This window comes from Amborella trichopoda, chromosome 1 (genome assembly GCF_054954075.1).
Source record: "Amborella trichopoda isolate Santa Cruz 75 chromosome 1, AtrichopodaSantaCruz75HAP2 v2.0, whole genome shotgun sequence".
In the NCBI taxonomy this organism is placed as follows: Eukaryota; Viridiplantae; Streptophyta; class Magnoliopsida; order Amborellales; family Amborellaceae; genus Amborella; species Amborella trichopoda.
In genome coordinates, this window is record NC_142336.1 from 32,308,728 (window position 1) to 32,321,844 (window position 13,117).

Consider the following 13,117-nt stretch of genomic DNA (forward strand, 5'->3'; position numbering starts at 1 on the left):
GAAGTTCATGATATGAAGAACCTTTAGATGAAGAACACCCTACTTAGTTTCTAGCTAGATGAGGAGTCTTTCTTATGGGTCCCTGGTTTTTCTCTACCATGTTTATGAGAGACAAATACAAGATGAGGAAGGAGCATACAGTAAAAGGGAGAAAGGATCATGCAGGCCCACTGCTCCCTCTCTCTTCTTCCCTCACCCTATCTCTGTTTAACTCCCCCAAAAGTCTCTCTCTCTCATCTCTCTCTTCTCTCTCTTGAAAGTTGAAACCACACCATTAAATTGTTAGGGAAACCCACCCATTCAAAACCCCCAAAACTATAATTTCGACTCTTTGCAAGCTAACTGCTGCATAAAATAACCCCACATTCAATGCACCTTTCGCCCTACAATCTATGTTTAACTCCTCTCTTCTCTCTGTTCATATTCATTCATGTTTGCTTTTCCTAAAGCAAGCGAAACTTCTCCTAAAAACGATGGGCATTTCATCTACTTTTCTCTCTATTTCCAGTATGTTACCCCATCCATGGGAGAGAAAAGCGAAACCGATAAAATCTCAGACCCCAACTTCACAAAATGGCCAACAAAGAGAAACCTCCATGGAAGTTGTAGAGAACTCAAGGTCGTCTAACAGCGAAAACAAGGTAGTTCCCTGCCTTTTTTGCACAAGAATGTTTTAAAACTTTTCTCAAGCACTTGGTGGCTAGCAAAGTTCTCACAAGAAGAGAACAACTGCTAGAAAAGCTCAGTGAGCGACGCTTACAGAGGGAGAGGGGTAGAGATGATGTTAAGGAGGTTGGGCTTTCGGGCTGACACAACCCAACTCGAGAAAAACAGGCTCTTTTATAACCGGATCGAATTTGGCCTAAAGCCCGAAACCAGCCCGAATCTTGGCCCGCCTTGAAAGTCCATGGGCCAGCCAAGTCCATTGGCAGTCTTATTTGGGAGAGAAACATGGCAATTGTTCTGACCATTATGGGCTTCTTAAAGATTTGTGATTTGTGATTTGTGATTTGTGATTTGTGATTTGTGAGTATGCTTTTCTCTCACTATATGTCATTAAAGTTTAAGATATCAACCATCATGTGCATCATAAATGTGTGAAACACATCGAAGTGGATTGCCTTTTGCTTCAAGTGAATGTTAATGAGCATAATGCCCCATATCTTTATGGCCTCCTGCAAATCATCATCATCATGCAAGCCTTATCCCAGTGATTTGGGGTCGGCTACATGAATCTTGTTCCTCCATTCTAATAGATTTAGGATTTATGATAAGATGTGGTAAAGTTTTACGTTGGCTGCCTACCTAATGCAAACACACCTCCTTTGGGCTTGGGATGGGTTAAGGGAAAGTTTAAGGTCCTCACTCTTATTATGGCCTCCTTTTGCAAATCTATGACAAAAATTTATGCTCACCATGTCGGTTTGAGAGTGAATGTGTTCTTTCATTAGATCACTGATGGGCTTATTTGAGCTTTTTTGACCTACTAGATTAGATTAATTATCTGCCGAAGGGGGATTCGATATAGTATTTTTAATCATGAAAAGAAGGTTCTCATAGAAATTTATTGTGTTCTAATTGATGAATTTAACATGACTGTGGTGTAACAGAACAAATGAGGCGCTTTTTTTTGCCCTCATATTAGCACATGCAAATCTTGTTGGGAATTTAATATTCTTTTCTTCACATGACAAATATGATATTATGATATTTTTTTTATCCGCAACTACAATTTTTTAGATAACTTCAGAGTGCTTCTGTTATCAAGGACCAATGCACTACATGAAGTTTCTCCTTCACTTTTACCTTCACAAAAGTAGGCGTTTTTTGATAAATGCCCATACAACCCAATTCTTACACCATTTTGGAACATGAGCACTAGGGTTTCAGTTCAATTTTTTTTTGTGTTTTTTAAAGAAGCGTCAGTTCTGGTCTCTCTCTCCATGTCATTGTTTTGCATCGCATTTCTGGGGAGAGGATTTCTTTGCCCTCCATTTGCAACTCATGGCAACCCTTAAAAGATGAACTAAGCATACGGCTGAATCATTTCTGTTGATGATTGTTTCGCTTGCTTTCTGCAAAGCTATAACGTGAGCATTATGGGTTCCACAGGTTTTAATGTAGACTTGGTATGAGATTTATGATGGCTATTGCACGTTTAGAATTATTAATTTAGCATTAGTATTTTCTTCGTTGTTGTGTGGGTGTCTGTGCAATTCATGTGCAGAAACATACATTCTAATTATGCATTCCTTCTTCGGCTGGTGTTGTATGTTCTTTGTAGTTCTTGACAGTGTGTGTGTCCTTCTTCGGCTGGTGTTGTATGTTCTTTGTAGTTCTTGACAGTGTGTGTGTCTTGTAGGTTCGATCAATGTGCAGTCTCTCCCCTGTCTTTAAAAGGAGTAAAATCAGCCGGATATGAAAGAATGACTATTGTGCAAGAGGCAACTCTTCCCGCTATTCTAAAAGGTAGTGTTTGTGCTGGGTATTTGTAAATATGTGATGAGGCTCACTTGATTCTCATAAGACTGACCAAGTAGATTAAGTCAAATCTCTAGTTTAACCTACTTTCTGTCATTCTTATATGTTACAAGTTGATAGGACATAGTTGTTTAGACTGGACCTGTGTGGGTAGAAAATTTAAAAAAACAGAAAACTCAGGACAAAAATGGAAAAATAGAGAAAATTATGGAAAAATAGAAAATATAGAAAATATAGAAAATTTAGAAATAATTAAAAAACTATTAGAAACAAAAATAACCCATTAAGCAATAATTCAGTACGCATTAATAATCAATAAATTGAATAACTATTGAAGGCACAAAACCTAAATCCATATCCCATAGGCCCAAAAAAGTACAAGTTAACAACTAATTCAATACTGATTAGCAATGAAACAAGTAAAAAGCCAATGGTTTTAGACCTCGGCTCATCCGCAGAACACCGTTGCCGCCTGGCTGAGTTATTCGGGTGAGTCCGAGTCGACTTGCCCCAGTCTGGTTGAGCTTGAAAATGTCCAAGAAAAGTTATAGAAAATAAGGAAAATCCATAAAAATCTGTTAAAATGGGGAAAAAGCAAAGAGAATGATAACCAATAGAAAATGTGTATAAGAGATGAGTAAAAGTTTTCGGAAGTTATAAAAAAAGGACACTGCTTAAAGATCATTTTCTCAAAGAAATGAAAAATTATAATAAAATTAGAAAATAAAAAAATAAAAACCCTACAAAGTATAAACATAACTAAATATGTCATGTGTTGTCTTTGATTTCATCAAAGATGAAGTCAAATGATAAATGAACTATAGTTCTTAATATAAAATTTATGTTAATTATGTACCCCAACTTTGGAGGGACTCAGGCAAGCTAAGGTTACTCGGGTGAGTTCGAGTTGCTCCCCTAAGTTTTAACACATTGCGGATAACTATTGAAGATACGAAACAGACGTCCACATCCCATAGGCCTAAAAAACATACAAATCCCCAACTAACTCAATACTTATTAATAATGAAAAAGGTTGAACAACTAATAGAGACAAAAAAAAATATTTGGAAATAAATGAAAGCAGTAAGTTAGTTCATATTAACAATGAATGCAAGCAACATCCCAAAGCAATTATTCAGAAAAAAATTCATTATTTGTAAGAGCCCTAAAAAAACTGATTATTTTTTTTTCAGTTTAGAGAGAGAGAGTCACGAAACGACCATTCTATTGCTAAAAATATTTTGTAACCTAAAAAGTGTTTGAAAATGACTAAATAATATGCCCTGTAATGAACTCAAAAGGCCAAAGAAAAGTTGGTTAAAATATTTTAAATATTCAAAAAAAGAAAAGAAAAAGAAATCATAGTTTTCTGCCTTCAATTGGGACTGGCCAGTTTGGTGTTGGACTGGTGCATTGGCTAGTCCACTAGGCCAACCCTGGTTTGATGGACCTGCCGGTCTAGGGGGAGGATCAATCAAGCCAGGCCTCACCAGTTTTTGGTCCGAACCGGCTGGTCTGGTCTGGTCTAAACATCACGGAATAAGATTTGCACTGATCTAATCGTGGGTGACCCAATGGAGCAAAGTTCGAGTCTCAAGTTCTCATACTGAGTCCCAATGCCCTTGTGAATGAAAGGTGTTCTTATACACCTCTCTTATTCACAAGGCTTTGAAACATTTGGGATCAGTTGGTTTTCTATTGCCCTATTACCTCTAAGGAACAGGCCCTTTACTCTTCCCCTATAGTATCCTGATTGTTGACTGGAATATGTATTTGAATTGTTTGCCACTTTATTATTTGTGAAATCTGTATAATATATTACTTGTTTAGGTTAATGCAGCGTTATGACATATGAACATTTGGATTCCAATGCTAATTGGCCTGATTCACTATTTCTTAATTGGCAATCCATTATACATGAAAAACATATCAAATTGGTTTGCTTATTTTTGGAGAGAAGTTCGTTATTCATATACAATGACAGCCTGGTTGTGTCTTCACCTCCATGCCATTGATTTGCAGCCCATTGATTGGGGCATGCAATCAATGGCTGAGATGGCCTGCCCAGAAATCAATTGCAAACACCTGGGCTGTCATCTCACTGGATTGCTCCATCTTTTATGTTTTCTGTGAGATATTTACTGTTATTTTCTAAATGGGAAGCCTAAAGAAAACCAAGCACTGACCATGCTCAATCTTACTGATTCAGGAAAGGATGTTCTAGCCAAGGCAAGGACAGGCACTGGAAAGACAGTAGCATTTTTGGTAAAGTCCATGTTCTGCTGCCTGCTTTATTTGAGCATCATGGCTACCAAATTGATTTATCATCATTTTGTGCATAAAATTGAAATGAAAAGGTCACACTTAATTTCAGCTTCCGGCAATCGAGTTAATTGTAAAGCAACCCCCAGTTGATCGTGATGAAAGGAGGCCTCCCATTAATGTGCTTGTGATTTGTCCTACCCGAGAGCTTGCTAGTCAAGCTGCAGCAGAGGCTGATAAATTATTGAAATATCATCCTCATATTGGTGTACAAGTTGTCATTGGAGGCACTAGGCTGCCTCTAGAGCAGAAGCGGCTACAAGCAAATCCTTGCCAGGTTTTTTTTATCTTTCTTTTGGTTAATTAGAGGAGTAAGAAGCGGCTACAAGCACTGTTATAGCTGTATTTATGTTTTTTCGTCGGAAGCTTCTGTTTATGGTGTGTTTTTCTATTCTCTTGTTATTAATCATGTTTTCATAGTTTCAGGAGAAAGTTAATACTCTTTTATCCCTTCTCTTATGCTTCCTCATTGGCTTTTCAAATTACCAAAGCAACTCAATCATTGGATAGTCAGCTTGTAAATATAAACTCCCACCTCTAATGCAAAGTCCTGCGAAATAATTTATTTTGTCCTGTGATCATTTTAACTTTTCTTTGAAGTGTAGAACAAAATATCGGACCGATGTGCCTGAGGCCTGTATGGGTAGTTTGTAAGTTTTGTTGTCTCATTTAGAATGTCAAAATTTTGGAACGTGTTCCATATGCAGAGAATTTCACTCTAGGTTATGTTTGTTTTAAATGTGGCTTTCACTCTAGGATATGTTGTGGTCTGCTTTTTGCTGTTTCTCTTTACAGTTTTCTGCCTTCTACTTGTCTTTGTTCATTTTCTCTTTTGATATTACTTTTGCAATTCCTTTTTAGAGATTATGTGCATTGCTCATCTAAAGACAGAAAGATTGTATGCATTGCTGCATTGTACATTGCACATCAAATGTAATGTTGATGTAAATTTTCTACCACTACCAGATGGCTCCCTCCCACATTATCTATTTTGCGATTATCACTCTCTGCAAATATTAAATATGCAGATTTTGGTGGCTACACCAGGAAGGCTCAGGGATCATATAGAAAATACATCTGGATTTTCTTCAAGATTATTGGGCGTGAAAGTGCTTGTACTTGATGAAGCCGACCATTTATTGGACATGGGATTCCGAAGAGATATAGAAAGGATCATAGCCTCTGTTCCTAAACAACGACAAACACTGCTATTCTCTGCTACAGTTCCAGAGGAGGTTATATGATATGCATCTCTTAGTCAACACAGTTTTTCGACCTTTTTCTTGTGGCAAGTAACTTTAACATGTCCATTGCTTGCAGGTCCGCCAAATATGTCATATTGCTTTGAGAAGGGACCATGAATTTATCAACACTGTTGAAGAGGGTAGTGAAGAAACACATTCACAGGTCTTAATATTTGGTCATTAACTGACGTAAAATACTCTTATGCGTTTATTTTTGTATTCTGAATTGCTGTGTTTCATTTTGATAATGAAGGTAAGGCAAGCTCACCTGGTTGCTCCTCTCGATAAACATTTCCCAATACTGTATTGTCTCCTAAAGGAGCACATTGCAGAGGATGTTGATTATAAGGTTAGCAAAATTTTACCATAGTTGCAGAGTTACCTTTAAATTCTTGTTTCCATAACTTCTGCTTCATGTGAAAATTGTAGGTTCTTGTATTTTGTACGACCGCAATGGTTACAAGGCTTGTTGCTGAGCTACTTTCTGAGTTGAAGCTAAATGTACGGGAGATCCACTCTAGAAAGACACAGAGTTACCGAACAAGGGTGTCCGATGAGTTTAGAAAATCAAAAGGTCTTATCCTTGTAACTTCTGATGTATCTGCTAGAGGGGTTGATTACCCAGATGTCACTCTTGTCATACAGGTGATGCAGTGTATTCTTTCTTCTGTTATTTTGGTTAGTACAAGTACTCATACAGCCATGTGTGCGCTCCAGTGAGAAAAGCATTTGAGAATCTCACTGAATTTTAAAAGAAAGAATCCAAATGAATGTACATATGATACAAAAACACACACCCACACGCACACCCTGCACACATATTCACATATCACACACACGCGTGCACACACACACATATATATGTTATGTGTCTATATCAAATGGCTAACTTTCACTCCTGTCTCACTAGAATGGTAGACATCTCAAAATTCCTTTATCTTGAAATTGTCTTCTGGAATAGTCTCTAATATCACTCTCCCCTCTATTCTTCTACTTCCAAACTTCTCTTTCAGTTATCTCTCTTGTCTCTCTATTCTCCCTTCTCTTTGGTGATATCTGACATATGCAGAAGGAGAAAGGCTAAAACAATGAAAAGTAAAAGTGAAAGGTGAGAAATCATGCCCTTTCTCAGAGCTTGCAAACGAATGCACTCCGACAACTCTTCTTCTGTCTTTAAAACAAGAACTCATCTCTGTATTTACAAAATACAATATGTATATTTATGTGAAAAGAATCTCATTGCTATTTTGACTCTTCAAGAAACCTAATTACAATTAAATTTTATCCCTTCATCTTCCCATATATTAGCCATGATAAAGATACCCCTAATATATCTATGACAACAAAAGATACAAAGACTCTAAATCTCTATAACCAAAAAGGCCAAACTGACCTTAATTTCAAATGTCTAGAAATCCAAAAATAAGCCCTAACTGCATCATTTTCTTAGGGTTGGGAGAACTACTACCTCAAGGTTGTTGAGTTCCTCATATCCTTCAGATGGTTCTTCAGTAGTGGTGATGGAGACCCACCATTCATCTAGGCTTTTTCTCCACTTTAATCAATCAACTAATAGAATACTTAATGTAGAATTTGCAGTTGGACTGTGTAATATTGAGCATAATCTCAACTTATTTTTTTGTGCTCAAAGGATTGTACTTCACATGACGCAACCTAATTTTCTTTTGGAATTTGTGGGGGTTTTGTGTTGATGTCCTAATTATGATTTGATGTTCGATCTATTGAATTAACATTGACCTCTTAATCACAAAAAATATTCTTCTAATTGTTCCAACTGTAGATCTAATTTATCGATTCTCCTTGAAGTTATCCAACCTGTAATAAAAAATCTTCTCTCAAACTCTTCATGTTTTGATTCAGATTCACCTTGAGTTGTTGATACAGATCTCCATGAACTGTTGCAATATATCCTAGATTTTAGGACCAGTCTTTGGTGCCATTGTGATGTTCGGATCTTTTGAAGCTCGATTGCCTACTAGTGCGGACAGAGAAAGCTAAAACAATTTGAAAAAATAAAAGTGAAAGGTGAGAGTTTATGCTCTCTCTCAAAGCTTTTAAAGGAATAACCCCACATCCCCCTCCTCACCCCCCCCCCCCCCCCCCTCGCCAACCCCCAAAAACTCTTTAAGAGTCTAAAAAGAACCAACTTGCCTATTTATCACAATGTTTTAAAAAACGGCCTGCCTGGCGCCTAGGCGGCCTAGACCAAAAATCCGCCCGCTTAGACGTAAGTGGCCCTACACGGGCGGATGTATCTGGGCGGGCACCTAGGCGATCTATGCGTTTCTTGTTTTTTTAAAACTACGGGGCGCTCGAGGTTCTGAGCACCGGGCAGGCCGCTTAGGTGCCGCCTAGCGTTTTTTGAAACCTTGATTTATTGATAAAACACAATACATATATTTATAAATGACTACCAAAAAACCAAATCACTATTTGATCAAAGTAAAAGGTGAGAGATTATCCCCCCTCCCCCCCCAAAAAAAAAAAAAAAAAAAAAACTCTTTAGGAGTCTAAAAAGAACAAACTCGTCTATTTATCAATAAAACACAATACATATATTTATAAAATAACTACCAAAAAGCCTGATCACTATTTGATCATGGCTCTTCATCTTGCCAATTGTTATATATTAGCCATGACAAGAATACCCCAATCATTCTCCACCAACAAAAAGATCATATTAACCCTAATTTCAAACTTCTAGAAATGCAAAACATAATGCATTGTGGAGGGGGAAGGCAAATAACACCTCAAAAAAAAAAAAGGAAAGAAAGATTGAACGTTTAGGCTCCCTCTCCGAGCCTGCAAGCGAATCCATCCCAAAAGTTCTTCACAAGTATCACAAACCAATTACTCTTTCCCCTTCATCTTAAAAAGGTTGTATAATTTAGAAGAAAAGCATTAAAATTTTAACTTGACTCCCAAGAATACCGAACCCTAAATTCTTATTCCTATTTACCCCTAAAATTTATCCAATAATTAATGACTGAAACAACCATATGAAGAAGGGGGGGGGGGGGACTAATTCCTTTAGTGCATCACCCCTAGTATTAGGATTGATTGAGTGAAGTTTTCAAATGCTTGGGATTTTGGCTGTTGTTGCATTTTACCACTCTACTAAGGAGTTTTTGTTGTATTCACTATTTGGCGAATTTCATTAAAAAGGATCATTGTATTTGTCATTTAACCCCCTTTGCCTACCTTCCATTGAACCTCCATTCACTGCAATGAGGCGTCTTCCCTTTAGATCTTAATGATCTAGGAGCTATGTCACATTGTGCGAGACTTGATCTTGGTGATACAACATACTATTTTTTTTTCAGCAGTTTCTACAAAATCAGACATAGCTCCCTCCTGGGCAAGTGGCAGTGGAAATTCTCCTCCCCCCACCCCCACCTACGGAAACGGATAATTCCTGCGAAATATCTTGAGTGGTTACCCAGAACCCCTCCTCAGGTCTTCGGGTGCCTGGAAAGGTATCTTATTCACTAGGCAGGCTTTCCTTACTCGCATTAGGATTAGATTAAGCCATGGTCTTCGAATCAAATTTTGGTCCGACCTTTGGCTAGGATCGACCCCGTTGTCTCAAGCCTATCCCTCTCTTTGTCTCTTAGCCCGTGACCAAGAAGCTTCATTCGCAGACTGTCACTTTCAGTGGTTGTAACCTGGTTTGGGCTCTTTTTTAGGAGAGACCTCTCAGACAATGAGACCAACTTCCTCGTATCCCTTCTCCGTACACTTCACCCTATCTTTAGCACCCTTTCTTCTCAAGATTCTCTAATTTGGTCCTCGCTCCCTCGGGCCTCTTCGCTGTATCTTCATTCTATACCTCCCTTCTTCCCACCTTACCCCACTGCCCAATCATAAATAAATGCTGGTCTCTCCCAATCCCACACAAAGTTCAGGCCTTTATCTGGGTCTTACTTCGAGGGAAAACCCTAACACTGGACTACTGCTTCCCCAACAAATGTATGCTGTGTCTTCAGGAAGAGGAGTCAATCCCATACCTATTCATCCATTGCAAGGTAGCTCTAATTTTATGTTCCTCCCTCTGAAACCTTTTTGGGCTTAGATGAGTTTCTCCACCAAATTTGCTTAACCTTTTTCAGTCCTTCTCTCCACCGTTCTCGTCCAATGGGAAAAAACTTTGGCATCTCTTAGTGTCGGCTCTGCTTTGGAGTTTGTGGCTTGAGAGAAACTCAAGAACCTTCAAGGGCATCTCGAAAACCACCCAAACAGTATTCCAATCAATCACTGTTCTCATCTCCACATGGACCATATCCATCCCAATCGTTGCTGCTCTACCAATTGCGAACTTTCTTAACAACTGGGATAGCCTTCTCTATCTCTCAACCCACTCACAAACTGGGATAGCCTCCTCTATCTCTCAACCTACTCACAGAGACCTAGACCCCAATGGACACCCCCCCAGATACTTGAAACTCGACATCGATTGGTCCTCCCTAGGTAACCTAGGCCCATCAGGCATTGGAGGACTCATATTTGACTCTTCCTCTACCCTTTTGACCTTCTCTGAATTCTTAGGTCACTATGATTCCACCTACCCAGAGGCAAAGGCACTGTTAGAAGGCCTCAAAAGGGTTGCTTTTATGGGGATAAATTCCCTTGGGATTATAGTAGAGTTTGACTCAAGCAACACAATCTTTTGGGCTACCCAGCAGAAGCAGCCCGCCCCCCTGAAAGCAATGGTTTGAAATAATGGAATTAAAAAATATATTTCTAACCGACAAGATTGTAGCGGGGTTAGGTAGAGGAACAATTGATAATATTGCCCCTCTACCAAAACCCCTTATTACAAGCCATTGCTTTCAGCCAAATTTGGGTAATTGAAATACCGTTATTTCCATGTACCTTGTAAACAATATAAATTTTGTCAATGTTCCAAAAAACATTGGGCCCGCCTAGGCCTGGGTGATGTGCCTAGGCCTGTCTATGCGGCCGCCTAGGCGCTGGTGGGCCATTTTTTGGAACTATGAATTTTATAAATATGGGTATTTTGGATACCTTTATTTCACTAGGTTACTTATATTTGAATAAAGCAGGTGAATTGTGGATAAATATGTGAAATTACGAAATTATCCATATAATTTATATTTGAATTTAAAAATAGAAAAGCTGAGTGCAGGAAATATAGGGATTTGAAATATCCTTATTTTACTACATATTTGAAAGGTATCCATGACATATGGGTACTTCAAATATCTGAATTTTCCTTAAAGGATAAAAAAAAAGTGCAAAAGATATGGTATTTTTTAAATACCCTTATTTCATTATTTATTATAAAGCACCCTATGAAATATTGGTATTTGAATTATCTGTATTTCATAAAATACTTTGTTTTGAAAAAGCAAGTGGTTTTCGTGGAGGGGCAATATTATCAAGTGTCCTTCCAACATAAAAAAGTGCAAAAGATATGGGTATTTTTAAATACCCTTATTTCACTATTTATTATAAAGCACCCTATGAAATATTGGTATTTGAATTATCTATATTTCATAAGATACTTTGTTTTGAAAAAGCAAGTGGTTTTCGTGGAGGGGCAATATTATCAAGTGTCCTTCCAACATGGGTTACAGATAGCTTGTGCCATGAACTTGGAGACAAGATAGATTGCTTTGGTCTTAGAAAAAGTCACCAAGGATATATTCTCTTCAAAAGCCCAAAAAAGAACATTTTTGTGCACCTGTGTAAATGAAAATGACTCCCATAAGGTTATAGTGCTTGAGTCCAGGAATAACACTTTAATCCTGAGTTTAAGAGAACGTACTAAGAGGTTAAATTTTTTCCCTTGAGGGACTTTCGGAAAAAGAAAGAAGTGAGTAGTCTTATCCTGAACCCAATGGGTAAAGGACACTTGCACTGAAAAAGGTTATGATTGCTTCATAATATCTTTCACTCAATTCAACAGAATTCCTAAAAAATTGGGGGATAAAAAAAAGTCTTCCTGAACAACTGTTATCTGAACCCTGTAATTCCCCTTTTCCGAAGATTCTATGCACTTTGAATTATTATTTTTTCCTAATTTCTACTTGCGGTGACAGGGTTAAGTGTTTTAGCACTTTTTTTTATTTGATTTTATGATATTAACTATATTCACTTTTAATGCACATATCATCAGAAAATCCATGGTTTAATGATTTGCTCTTAGTTGTTCATTTTCCTTATAAATTTATTGTGTAATAATTCATAAATTGTGATCCTTGTTTCTCATCTTAAACTGGTATTGTAGATGGGCCTCCCATCTGATCGAGAACAATATATTCATAGACTTGGTAGAACCGGCCGCAAAGGAAAAGAGGGGAAGGGCCTATTGTTGCTTGCACCATGGGAGGAATACTTCTTATCAATTATCAAGGACTTGCCCATCACAAAGGCTTTGGTGCCCATGGTCGATCCAGATACTAAGAAGCAAGTGAGTAGCTCAATCATGTTGTAAAAAACACTGGGGCGCCTTGGCACCTAGGCCTAGGCTGGCGACCAGCAAGGCGTCCCAAACACACATGCAATGTATATGCGCTTCAAATGCATGTCATATTTATCTAGCATTTATGAATATTTATGCATTTATACGTGTTCTAACCAAGTGTATGTGCAAATATATGCACCTGAATGCGGCATACTGAAACACATTGAAATTATTGAATAATTTGAATCACATTTGACATTTTGCAGTTGTGATATATCAGTATTCACTCAGTAATGTATGCATTAAAACTAAGTTTACTAACACCTACAAGGAATGTTTTCCAGTTTTATGGGATAATTTATTAATGCTTTTTGTTGATTAGTTCTTCCCATGTTTTGTAGATTTATGGGAAAGTATAGTATAATCCTATGGAACATTGTGGATCTTTGTGTTAAAGCATTAGACAAAGATGATTAGCTTTCACCCCTCCTGCCTTTTTCTATTTTTGTCTCTCCCAAGTCTGCAGCTAAACAATCCCTATCTTGCTCCATTGGTTTTATCCTCCTCAGCTCCATTACCACCCCTCGCTCCTTGGAGAGAGGGTTGCCCCGTCCTTTGCCAT

The 13,117-nt window shown here is 37.9% G+C and overlaps 1 protein-coding gene across 1 annotated transcript in view; it reads left to right on the top strand.

The window, feature by feature from the left end:
* The window catches only part of LOC18428346 (DEAD-box ATP-dependent RNA helicase 31), a 56,603-nt gene that overhangs the window by 14,518 nt on the left and 28,968 nt on the right, over window positions 1-13,117 (top strand). Inside the window, exons 2-9 of the mRNA XM_006837381.4 lie at window positions 2,363-2,469; window positions 4,691-4,746; window positions 4,856-5,080; window positions 5,832-6,038; window positions 6,124-6,210; window positions 6,301-6,396; window positions 6,477-6,692; window positions 12,319-12,501. Coding sequence (XP_006837444.1) covers window positions 2,363-2,469; window positions 4,691-4,746; window positions 4,856-5,080; window positions 5,832-6,038; window positions 6,124-6,210; window positions 6,301-6,396; window positions 6,477-6,692; window positions 12,319-12,501 — 1,177 coding nt within the window. The remainder of the gene's footprint in view (window positions 1-2,362; window positions 2,470-4,690; window positions 4,747-4,855; window positions 5,081-5,831; window positions 6,039-6,123; window positions 6,211-6,300; window positions 6,397-6,476; window positions 6,693-12,318; window positions 12,502-13,117) is intronic.